This window comes from Lithobates pipiens, unplaced genomic scaffold (assembly GCF_037356315.1).
Source record: "Lithobates pipiens isolate NorthernLeopardFrog02 unplaced genomic scaffold, aLitPip1_a1.2 Scaffold_16, whole genome shotgun sequence".
Lineage (NCBI taxonomy): Eukaryota > Metazoa > Chordata > Amphibia > Anura > Ranidae > Lithobates > Lithobates pipiens.
Window position 1 is genome coordinate 585,040,960 of NW_027507748.1, and position 13,190 is coordinate 585,054,149.

The 13,190-nt window shown below is 41.3% G+C and overlaps 1 protein-coding gene across 11 annotated transcripts in view; it reads right to left on the reverse strand.

The window, feature by feature from the left end:
- PCBP2 (poly(rC) binding protein 2) overlaps nt 1-13,190 on the reverse strand; it is a 48,172-nt gene that overhangs the window by 20,350 nt on the left and 14,632 nt on the right. For 10 of the 11 annotated variants that reach the window (XR_013274679.1, XM_077483842.1, XM_077483841.1 and 7 more), the window contains exons 1-5: nt 8,738-8,881; nt 7,900-8,016; nt 2,957-3,088; nt 1,459-1,587; nt 788-862 (exon numbers count right to left, since the gene is read on the reverse strand). Coding sequence is in view for 10 of the 11 variants with exons in the window: in XM_077483842.1 (XP_077339968.1) it covers nt 788-862; nt 1,459-1,587; nt 2,957-3,088; nt 7,900-8,016; nt 8,738-8,749 (465 nt within the window). In the remaining variant the exon portion in view is untranslated. Of the gene's footprint in view, nt 1-787; nt 863-1,458; nt 1,588-2,956; nt 3,089-7,899; nt 8,017-8,737; nt 8,882-13,190 lie in introns of those variants that run through there. The other variant, XM_077483843.1, reaches the window with a different exon arrangement.

The following is a 13,190-nucleotide window of genomic DNA, read 5'->3' on the forward strand; positions in this document are numbered from 1 at the left end:
ACACAGGAAGTACTGCATCCACAGCAGTAGCATATGTACATAACAGCCAGGCATTTGTATACCTTTAAACAGTTGGCTTTGTTTTATACAAGGATTAAGCCTGCAAAGCCACCTAGTCAATTTTATATGTACAGTAATATGCCAAACCAAACAGTCTTAATGACCGAATTTCGCATGTTTGTATAGTGTAGGGCCAGCATTAGTTGAGAGAACCTATAATTTAAACGAGGCAGTCACAAAGAACTACCCAAAAAAAAAAAAAAAAATGATATATCCATGTTTTTATCACATGAAAACATTGGGTGTCCACACATTTACAACAGAGTAAAGGCATTCATTCTAGGGCCAACAATATTACCTCTGAACTCATGACCAGTGAAAGGTTTCTGAAGTTTGCCGACGCAACTTTGGATACTGTAGTTTTCCCATTTTACAGGCACGCACAACATTAAACTTGACATTTTGTTATCAATTTACTTGATGCAAACTCATTTTATATTTTGGGTACCTATACTGTGCTTGTTGGCACTCAATTTTTTTAACAGAAAATAGATTTGATAACTAGAACTAAACTGCAATTTTATTCTTAACAGTCTGTCTTTATAAAATATGGGTGGGGGGGGAAGTTAAAGGTTTTTAGTAATGATATATCTGAATAAGTCTATCTTGACTGCTACAACATATACATTTTTTTTTATCACAGATCATGTGTAAATCACTAAAGGGTTTGGGGGGGGGGGGGGGGGGGCGACGACAGAAAACCCATGTTGAGGTCTACAAGACTTACCTGCCCACCTGCAAAAATAACCGGAGAACTGGAGGGTTTTGGCCGATATGGTATGGTTACCCCCTTTGGAGGAGACTAGAAAGCAAGATCGAATATACAGTCAGATACGTCAATTGGATTGCTTTTTGGACATTAAAATCACATTGTTTGACCAAAAAAAAAACTAGGATTTATAACTAAAGCAAAAAAAATTATATGAAACACCCACTTACAACTGTATATTAAAGTGGTTCTAAAGCCTAAAGTTTTTACCTTAATGCATGTAAAAGAACAGAACCCCCCCTTTTATAGTTACCCAAGCCCATTCAGGATCAAGCACTGCATGAGAGCCAAGGCTCGTCCGGCTCTGTCCCTCCTCTCCGGGCAGATTGTATCTCAAAGGCATGATATACAAATACTCAATTTAGATCATGTATGCAAGCGAATACCCATTAAAATACTATATTTTATATGTTTACAAGTTTGCATATGGTCTTATTTTTCAGTTTTAAACTATACAGTTTTAAAATAAACTGTAACTAGCAGTCTTTTAAGCACAACATGGTAAACTATGTTAGGTAGCAGAGACTCAATGCAATAAGGATGGAAAGTGCCCCCCAATGTGCAAGTCATAAGACAGCCCAGTGTAACCAATACTCATACACGTTATTGAATATCGACATTAATCTTACCTCCAGCATTACTACACAGATCTGTTTGACACAGTCTATGATGGACTGAGGAATACCGGCAATAGTGATTGCACGTTCTGTGGAGTTCGGCAGCATATCCCCTGCAACCTGGACCTGTGCCCCTGTACTCTGGAAAACAAACAGGATTTTTGGGGGCAGAAAGTCAAGCACATACCAAATTGTAATGAACGTTCAGACATCTGCAGCTACACATTTATAAACTGCCAACACTATCCAGTAAACACTGCAGCGATGCTCAGCTTTATTACAAAAAATATATAAAATCTGGGTCCTGTGTAATCTACTACAGTCATGTAGCCTTGCACATGGAGTGTAGAAGGTGGTTCCAGAGGAATTTGAGTAGTGACACTTTATACATTGAGCTGTGTCTCCAGAATAAGTTTGGGAAACTGCATTACAAAGAAAGCTTACAAAAAAAAAAAAAAAACCATAAGCAAAGGCTGTGCTGCCGCTATGCATTTAATTTAAAGTGAAAAGTAAACTCCGTCTTTTTTTTCAAAGCACTTTTAGCACCTGAAGTACTGAATGTGCTGCTTCTTTATCCTTTAATCTTTGGCCCAGGTTACATTTTAAGCTGGTGCCATGATCGCTGCCCAGATATGTTTCAGGATGACTGTTCTCTTGCAGCATCCTATGGAGTTACCCTTGAACACTGGACTCGCTACACTATCACTAGAAGACAGTAACGTAGCTTAGGATGGCAAGGAACTCCCGATTTTACCTCTTCCTCCCTTCTCCAAACTAATAGGCTCATGCGAGACTGCACTATCCACTTAAAGCGGAGGTCCACCCTAAAGTGGACCTTCCGCTCATCGGAACCCTCCCCCCCCTCCGGCGGCACAATTGGCACCTTTCAGGGGGGAGGGGGGTGCAGGTACCTGTACAGTACAGGTATCTGCACCCACTTCCGGGATAGCTCTCTGCTGTCCCCCCGCTGCCTGCTGGGAAAAACACAGATCCCAGAGGCAGCGGGTCCATCCTTATTGCGCAGCGCGACTCGCGCATGCGCAGTAGGGAACCGGGAAATTAAGCCGAAAGGCTCCACTTCCTGATTCCCATACCCAAGATGGCGGCGGCAGCACCCGAGAGACGATCGAGAGATCGGGTGCTGACATCGCAGGCGCGCTGGACAGGTAAGTGTCACTATTTTAAAAGTCAGCAGCTGCAGTATTTGTAGCTGCTGGCTTTAAAAAAAAAAAAAAAAAAAAAAAAACGCGGAGTCCCGGTGGACTCCCGCTTTAATGTTCCTCAGAATACCAGAAGTTTAGGGGGAAAATGGCTGAATAGAAGCCAGTAGCATATTGGTGAAATTTGCAAACTGCAAGTGCGGGGGTACGTTTTTTTTAAAATTTTTTTTTTTTTTTACTGGGGAATCTTTATTTTATGGTGCTTAATGTGCCAAGTTAAACAAAGCCAAGCGTTTACTACTACTTTAAACATCAGGTTGTATTGTACTTAATTCAATTTACATACTCACCTCCCTGATTTCCTTAATTTTACAACCTCCTTTGCCAATCAGTGATCCACACTGGCTTGCAGGAACCACTAGACGCAGCGTAACGGGTGGTTTGCTGGAGGCAGTGCTGTTTGTCATTGAGCTGCTGATATCCTATGGAACATGCAAGAGGCATTAAAGTCAAGGCATATTCTTTACTCTGTCTTTAGCAAATCATATAACCCATTTATTAGATCTCAATATTATTGCTCTGCAGTCAAAATTCTAGATCTCTCAAAATCACTGCAATTAGCATGCTCTCAATGGAAGCTCAAGGTTAATAGTTTCAGATTTCAAGCCATACAATCCCTCCAGTAACCCGATCAGACAATATTTCAATTTACATATACAAAAAAAATCCACTGTACAAAACATCCGATACTTAGGACATATAGCATCACACACTGACAGACCTCCAGTTCAATAACCCTAAAAGCTCTTGTGGGGAGCAAATTTGTGTTAAAATAAATTTGTGATTACAGTAGATATTGCACTGTCACTCAGGTTATCCTGTGAGGAAAATACAATAGCAACAGTTAGACATTTTGTGCCTGATCTGAAAGCTGTAATGGTGGCACCATAACACTGCAGCAGTTCTAGCGCTTGGTGTCACCACAGTTATAAACTTTATGGGTTCAAGGATGTTCACGTCAAGTCATTTGATCTTAACCCTTTTACGCCCAAGCCTATTTTTGATATTTGTTGCTTACAAGTTAATATTGGCTAGAAAATTACTTAGAACTCCCAAACTTTTTTTTAAGCAGAGACCCTAGTGAATAAAACCGTGATTGTTGCAATATTTTCGGCCACACAGTCACGTAGTGGTCTTTTAAAAAAAAATGCAGACTTATGATAGAAAAAAAAATAAAAATAAAAAAGACAGTAAAATAGGATTTTTACATCATACTTGGCTGTAAAACCCTTTTGAGAACATGGGACAGTCAGGCCAATATCCATTACCTGCTGGGTTACACTCCAATAGATGGACACTTAGACCAAAAAGGTCTTCAGACAGGAAGTGATCCCCTATATAACTGCTGCCATACAGGAAGTACTTTTGTTTTGTAGCAAGCACTAAATCCTCAAAAGAGGGGAGGGATCTGTGTCCCATGATGTACTCAAAATATTTGACAGGTAAGGGACGTAAAAATCCTATTTTTTTCATACATCATGTGACACAGGCAAATATTAATTGCTGGGACTTCCCAGAGCAATAGCGTAGAGGAGGCAAACACCCTGCCAAACAATAGCCATCAGAACTTATATGGCAGCCCGCAGTACTCTGCAGACGAAAGCCGAATCCTTGGCTGTTCGAACATATACTTGATAAAATTTTGTGAACATATGCACTGAAGACCAGGTAGCAGCCTTACAAATCTGAGCCACAGATACCTGATGGCAAAAAGCCCAGGAGGTTCCTACACCCCTGGTAGAATGATCTCTCACCCTAAAAAAGGGAGGAGCTTTGTTTCAGAATGAATGCCTGAATGACCAACTGACAGATCAAATTGGCAATTGAAGCTTTGGAGGCTGCCTGCCTTGGGTCTTTTTTTTCTGATCCTTGGATCTCCGCAAATCTAGACAGAAACCTTGACTGTCCGGACAACGTCCAAAGAATGCCATCTCTCTTCCGCCAAACAAGGTTGGAAAATATTAAAAAAATAACGCAAAATATCCAGATTCTATCCAAGGTAATGGCCATCAGGAAGGCTAGCTTGCGTGACAGCAAGTCTAATGGAAGTTCCTTAATAGGTTCAAATGGTTCTTTCTGTAACACAGACAGCACCAAGTTAATGTCCCAAGGACACAGATGACCTAATTTGGGGGGGGGGGGGGTTGAGGCAAGCGAGTTGCCCTTTGCATAAAAGGTTCGGATCAGTGAATGGGAAGCTAAAGGCCTTTGGAAGAATACTGATAGGTTTGAAACCTGACCGCTTTGAAACCTGACCGCTGATTGTACTCAAAGGCAATTTGATTTCCACAGCCGAATGTAGAAAAGAATTCTCCCAATCACAGTTCCAAGAATGCCATTTTCTGGCTTCACACCAATATAAAAGTCTTCCAGACCTTACGATAAATCTTCCTAGTGACAGCTTTTCTAGCATTTACTAGAGTAGACACCACAGGTGCCGAGATGCCACGGTCCTTTAACACCGTGGCTTCAATAGCTATGCAGTCAAACTTAGAGACTGTAAATTGGGGTGGAATATAGGACCTTGAAACAGATCGGGGTGACGTGTAATCGCTCATGGCCCATCCATCATCAGTCTCAATCTTTGGGATACAGGGCCTTCTGGGCCAGGCTGGTGCCACCGGAATGACTGGAACCCCCTCTCTGAATCCTGCGCAACAAATGTGGAAGGAGAGGGAAAGCGTAAACCTGGGAGTACTGGCTACATGGAACTATCAGAGCATCTTCTCCAATTGCCAGAGGATCTCTTGTTCGAGACACAAACTGCTGTAGCTTGTTGAACCTGGACCTCTGGCAATAAATGTTGGCTAATTTCCTGAACACCTCTGGGTGTAGGGACCCTTCCCCCAGGCAGATCTTCTGGGATAATCTGCCTTCCAGTTCTCTACTCCTGGGATCTGGACTGCTAATATCATTGGAACATGTCCCTCTGCCCAGGCTAGTATGTAGTTCACCTTCAGAGCTGAACGACTCCTGGTACCGTCTTGATAGATATTCATATTCTATACATACATTATATACACACCACTGCCTTGGCATTGTCAGACTGAACCCTGATGGAGCAGTCCTGAAGCTCCGTCCAGGACTGCATGGGCCAAACGTACTGCCCGTAATTCTAGGGCGTTGATGGGCAGGCTCTGCCCCTGACCATTTCCCCTGAGCTGTGAGCCCGTCTAGGGTCACTTCCCAGCCGGAGACTGGCATCTAGTCAGAACTCTCCAAGTTACAGGTAGAAAGTATTTTCCCTTTTGCAGATTCTGATCCTGCAACCACCAGTTTAGGCTTAAGCATGCCTGAGGAGATAAGCACATTGGATAATCCAGGGCTTTTCTTCCTCTGTTCCAAGCCGACAAGATGTCTTGTAAAGGCATGAAATGGAACAGGGCACTGCTGCGAAGGATACCATCCTCCCTAGAAGACTCATACAGAGCCAAAGGGAGGGTTGTCTGGTTCCCCTCATCTAACTCACCTGATCCTTCAGGGCACAGATCCTTAAGGGCGCCAAGAATATTCTTGCTTGGACCATGTTTAGGTAGAGCCACAATCGGAAAGTGATGTTCCTCTACTGCAAAACGCAAGAACCTCTGATAAGGCTGAATGATAGGTACGTGCAATTACGTGCCCTTTATATCGATGGAGGCTAAAAAGTCTCCCCTATGGAGTGAGGCTACTACTGAGTGGACAGAATCCATTCAAAAAGGACTGTATCAATAGATACTTGTTCAGGGACCTTAATTCCAAAACGGGCCTCGTGTCCCCATTTGGTTTCTGAACTGTCAAATTCAGGAAAACGCTACAATCACTCCTTGATGCACTAGCTGTAGTGCCTGAAAAACAATAAAAGTTTATTTTTGGAGGATCTGAGGGAAAGCTCCAGCTTGTAACTGAGATACTTGAAGTGACCCACTCATCCTGAATTTTGTTCCAAAAATCCGTAAAATGCAGCAGCCTTCCCCCCACCCAATGGAATAGGGGCGCTTTTACCCCCTCCTAAGCGGCCAAAGAACGGGTCAATAGTGCCCATGTTGTGGCGATGCCTTCACGTCAATGGTCAGGGCATTTTGGGAGCAAGTGTTCCTTTATCACCTCCCCGTGCCTATTGGCAGAAGTGCTGTGGGCTGGATGTGTAGTGCCCACAGCACTGATTTGTCCATTCCAGCCATTAGTGGTACTCAGCCATATCCATTCATGCCACATCAGTTATCTATGCCACTACAGTGCCTCACAAAAGTAATAGGTAGTCAAGTTAGATTTGAAACTTATGCCCCTAGAACACCTGATGTTGCTCCCTGCATGTTGGTCCTCTGTATGTGACCACGCTGTGGAAAAGTCTCACATGTGGCATCACTGTACTCAGGAGGAGTAGGAGAATCTATTTTGGGGTGTCATTTTTTCCATGTACATGCTATGTGTTAGAAACATTGTGTAATGGACAATGTCTTAAAAAAAAAAAAAAAAAAGCTCATTTACACATTTTCCAAAAACTTGTAGAAAAATACGACATGTTCAAAAGACACAGTATGCCTCAGATTATACATTGGGTTTTCTTTCCAAAATGGGGTCATTTTTGGTGTGTTTCCATTGGCCTGGTCCCTCATGGCCTTCAAAAAGAAGACACCGAAAGGACCAGCCTGACAGCACAGAGGAGATGATCAGATAAGATCTTTTCTGTCACCTAGACCAAAAAGAGCAACTAACCCTTGTGTTGATGCTGACCCACTTGCAATGAATCATTTATGTTTCCCGGAGCTGGGTTTAAGGCTAGGTTAACACGTCCTGCTGTGGTTTTGTTCACAGATTCAGGTGCAAATTTTTATTTGAAGTCGCACCTGAACTGGACCAAAACTCACACAACTCTTCAAAAATGGACTGCGGCCACCCCGGACATGTGTGAACAGCTCCACTGAAAGTAGTTCGTTCAGGTTGTGCAAATCGGATGCGATTCAAAACGCATCAGTTTGCATATATGTGAACTGAGCCTTAATGCAACATGGCCTTTATACAATACATATACACACTAATAATAAAATTATTATATATATATATACACACACACACATAAATACACGTGATGACAAACCTTGGCACCCCAGATGTTATGGAACTACATTTCCCATAATACTACACTGCAGAGTGCCAAAGCATCATGGGAAATGTTCCAAAACATCTGAGGTATCAAGGTTCGCCATCTCTGGTATATAAGCTTTTAGATACCCAGAAACTCAACGGTTACCTCTTCCAGTTTATCAATTATCATTGAAAAGGCTTTGAAGATGGCATTTGTTGGACCAGCTAAGGTGATAATTCTTTCTGGGCAATTGCCTTCTGAGATGTTAATACGAGCCCCACTCTACAGGAGAAAAAAAAAAAATTATAAAATGGAAAAAACAGTTGGCATGCATTGAAGTATTGGCACAGGAGGCAGTTGCATAACAGGAAGTCTTATTTGCATAATATACATCACTTGGTAATTGTCAAAAATCTCAAATGAAGGTGATATAAATGAACTTGATACAGTAAGCTGACAAGGTCCAAACAAACTATGGAATCCAAGCAGTGGCTCAAAAGGGCAACAGCTCATGTCCTTTGACATTCTAAGCTTCGGGTCATACATTTAGGAGAAAAAAAAAAGTTTTAGCACAGCATTATGGAGGAGGCAAAAAAAATAAAATAAGCCAAAAATTCAGCAGACTAGTGCCTTCATCCAGAATGTGGTCTTGTCCAGCTAATCACCTATCTAGGCTGCAAGAGCTGGCTAAACTGTAGCAAGCAATTACAGCTTCAGATTTAAAAACAAAACAAAAAAACTTAAACTGTTAAGTGACTGATCAGGTTTTAAAGTGTGTGTGTTAAAGGCAAGTGGAGAGAGATCCGACTTAGACAATTACTAATTGGCCAACTGCCTTACAAGTTCATAGCTAGACTACCATGTTACCTGCTCTTAATTTGCTACATTAGCAGGCCCCTGACGAGGATTAATACAACTCAGTTTCTGTCAAGATAGAGAAGCCATTACATTTACTATAATACACAAGAGTCAAAAACCATAACAAAAAGTAAAAAGTTCTTACCTCTTCACGCATCTTTTTAACAGACTCTCCTTTCTTTCCAATGATGCTACCGACTTCCTAAGAGGGGGGAAAAAAATAAAAAATAAAATATTGTCACTTTTGTTGAGAATCTTGCATCAAAACAATCTTAGTATATGACAAAAAAAAAACCCACGCCAACCTCCACCCTAAACATAATCCTGTTCATAACTCATAGTGGCCATGATGTTCACAAAGTTAACTTCAACCGTGTAATAGAGGTGCTCATCCTAACTGACAGTCTTGCACTGTAAAGGGATCCCCTTAAAAGCAACAATCCCTCCCACCACATATTCCCCTAAGAAACTTTGCATTGTTGCTTTAATGTATTTTAGGGCTGGTTCACACCACTTGCGTTACGGAAAACACGTTTCCAGTACCGCATGGAAATGTGCTGACCTCTAGTTGCACGCAGGTGCCATTAATTGCATCTCCGTGCCTCTAGCAACCCAGGGGTGTTTGCTTCTACCAAAATGCATGGTACCCCTCACTGTATCAAGTGGTTTAGAATGGGGAGAATTTTAAACATTTTGCGCATGCTTTTTTACTTGCCCCTGAAATGAATGAGCTACTAGAAAACACAAAAATGGCTCACTGAGAAGCACCTATATAGTGTGAATGAGCCCTTAAAATGCCAAGCTGGGATGGTTAGGTGCATATTATACCAATTAAGATGGACAGTACATGAAAATTAAATCCAACAGGTTGCACCCTAAACAGGTTGGGAAGACTAAGGTCCCTCTAAACTTTAATCGGATTTTGTATAATACCAAACCACTAAAGCAGAGAACATGTCACATGAGGCAGTTATGTATTCTATAAACAACCCTAAGCGGTTTCAGTTTTACACAAATTACCAGATAAGAGGTGAATTTCAGAGGGACGCATAAATACTCAGAAAATGAATTGTTACCACCTGTTAGAACAAACTTTCTGAAAACAGAACAAAAGAGCTTCAGGTAATTTTCCTGGAATTCCAGGAAATCTCCCAAAGAGCCGTGAATAAAAAAAATCAGGTCAAATTTTGCAAGATAGAGGGATCAGATGCCATGTAGAGAAATCAATCAGCCCTGATAAAGACTCCAGTCCACAATACGCATGCAAGCAAATCTGTAAGCCATTTCAAATGTGAAATCCATAAGTGCAGTTATCACAGGTGAATAGGAAAATGGAACAGCCATTTATAAAACATTTAGTTTTAAATAAGCAGATATACTGGATGTATATTAACCACTTGCCCACCAGGCCAAATTCTGACATCTCTCCTACAAGTAAAAAAAAAAAATCATAGTTTTTTGCTAGAAAAGTTATATAGAAGCCCCAAACTTTTTTTTTTTTTTAAGCAGAGACCCTCGCACGGTATTTGCTCAGCAATTTTTCAAATGCTTTTTTGGAAACACTGTCTCATGCTTAAGCCCCAGAGCATTTTGCAGCTAAATGACCAAGCCCCTTTTTGCGATTCGGCACTGCGTCACTTTAACTGACAATTACGCGGTTGTAAGACGTGGCTCCCAAACAAAATTGGCGTCCTTTTTTCCCCCACATAGAGTTTTCTTTTCGTGGTATTTGATCAACTCTGCGGTTTATTTTTTGCACTATAAACAAAAATAGAGAAACAATTTTGAAAAATTCAATATTTTTTAACTTTTTGTGGAAGAAGAAGGAGGAGGAATACGCGTTTATTGGTTTGAGCAAAAAGTTATACAATATAGGGGATAGTTTTATGGCATTTTAATTTATTTTTTACCATTAATGGCAGCAATCAGTGATTTTTATTATGACTGTGACATTATCGCAGACACGTCAGGCAATTTTGACACATTTTTGGGATCACTGGCATTAATACAGCAATCAGTGCAATTAAAAACGCAATGATTACTGTAAAAATGTCACTGACCCCCTGTAGGGGGGCGGGGCTTGGCTTGTGATATCACTGATCGTCTGTTCCCTGTTACAGGGAAAGACTATCAGTGACAGCCTCACTAGGAAGCATGAGGAGAGGTTTACACTTGCCTCTCCTCGTTCTTCAGCTCTGTGACCCGATCGAGGGACACCGGCCATGGACATCAGGACCGGGTCGCAAGTGTGCCGCCAGCGGCGCGCGACCCACAGCTGGCCACTTAAAGGGCAACGTACCTGTACATGCTTGTGAAGTTGGTCCCAATTTTTTTTTGCATAATGTGAAAGATGAAGTTGCACCGAGTAAATAGATACCAAACATGTCACTCTTCAAAATTGCACACGCTCGTGGAATGGTGCCAAACTTAGGTACTTTAAAAATTTAAGCAACGCTTAAAACATGTAACCAGTGAAAAACGTTAGTTACAGAAGAGGTCTAGGGCTAGAATTGCTCTCGCGCCAACATTTACGGGGACACCTCACGTGTAGTTTCAACAGTTTTCATATCGCCGGCTGAAAACGTCTATATCTGAATGATGCCTGTAGCTTCAGGCAGATATACCACAAAGCCCAGGACGTTCAGCCGTCAGCAAGTGGTTAAGACCTATTGTGTAACATCTATTTTTTATTATTATTTACACTTACTACTATTTATGTAACTACTATTTACACCTCTAGCTGGGAGAATGCTCTGTCTTATGAATATTTGTTCACTGAAGGAACTTGTGCAAGTAACATGTCTGTGTGAATGCCCATTAGCACAATGAATTCCACCAGGATAGAACTTCAAAGGAGTTCGTTCACTTACCAGCCATCCTAAGACACATACATTGAGATAGATTTCCCAGCTAGTCAGATATCTTTATGAAGCCAATACTAATGTATGATGTTGCTCTCTACATACTTTAATAAATGCATTTACATTTCAATTCGGATTCAGCAGTTAAAGTTTTAGCGAAACCCCAAGAGATTGGGTTTCCCCATCAGTGAACTTGCCATATTTATTAGACATACAAGCTTTTAGGAGCTTTTACAGGCATCATGCTCTTGGGCGGTCATTTCATTGGCCAGAATTTATACAGGCCATTGAAATGAATGCACAAGCATTTGACAAGTTTTACTATGAAGCATTTTTCCTGCCATAATTTGGCTCCTGGATATACTGGTGGCGTTTTATCCCCCCTGCCTCTAAAAGCCTATGACACTAAATTCTTCTAAAGGCCATAGTGTGCGTGGACACTAGAGCTGTACGATTCTGTACAAAATGAGAAATCAACTTTTGCCTAGAATAAAGATCGACATAACATCTTTCACATGCAAAAAAAAAAAATTGGGCTAACTTTATTGTTTAGTATTTTGGTTTATGAAAGTTTTTTCCCAAAAAAAATTGCATTTAAAGGACCACTGCATAAATAGTCTGACAAAATATTGCAACTACCGCCATTTTATTCTCTAGGGCAGTGATGGCGAACCTTGTTTTGAAACTACATTTCCCATGATGCTCATCTACTCTGCAGAGTGCATGAGCATCATGTGAAATGTAGTTCCAAAACATCTGGTGTGCCAAGGTACATCATTACGGCTCTAGGGTCTCTGCTAAAAAATGTATAATGTTTGGGGGTTCAAAGTAATTCTAGCAGAAAATACTGATTTTAACTTGTAAGCAACAAGTGTCGTGATGGTAAAGTATGAAAAAAAAAAAAAAAAAAAAAAAAACACGTTATACTTGCCTCATCTGTGCAGTTTTGCACAGAGCAGCCAAGATCCTCCACTTCGAGTCTCTTCACTGCTCCTGGCTCCTTCCTCCTATCAAGTGTCCCCACAGCTTGCTATGGGGGCACCCATATTCACAGCTCTGTATCCAGACAGAGCCTCGACCCAGTTACCTCTCTCCCCCTATTTACACCCGCAGGAGCCAATGGCACCGCTGTTGTGTCAGCCAATCCAGAGGACAGACCTGGATGGCCAAGACCTACGCGGATATCGCTTGACAGATTGGTCAAAGGCAAGTAATTAGGGGGTGCTGGCTGCTACACAGATTATCTTCAAGCATAGAATGCATGAAGATAAGAAACCCTTCTGCCTTTAATCTTTAAGGCTCCATGCACACTGGCTTAAAAAAACATTGCTTCAGGAGTGGTGTTCTGCTTGTAGAAGCAGCTCAATGTTATCCTATTACGTGTCCACCCACATTAGGATGTTTAAAGGCAGGAAAAAACCCTTCTGGTTTGTGTTTGATTGGAGCTCACTGGCAGAAGAAAAAAAAAAAAAAAAAAAAACCCTTCTAAAAGACTTTGTACAAAAAATGCTCTATAGAAGCGTTTTTTTAATTCCAACAGAAGAGACGTGTGTATCGAGCCCGAGTGGTTAAACTGACCTCATTTACAGAGCGAAGATCATTCCTTTGATCCAAGGCTGCATTCACACCTGAGCATTTCGTTTTCAGGCAGAAAGTCATGCAATTATGAGATTTTGCACAGGTCAAATAGGTCACCAATATAAAAAGCAGAAAAACTGCTGTAATCTGCCCAAAAAG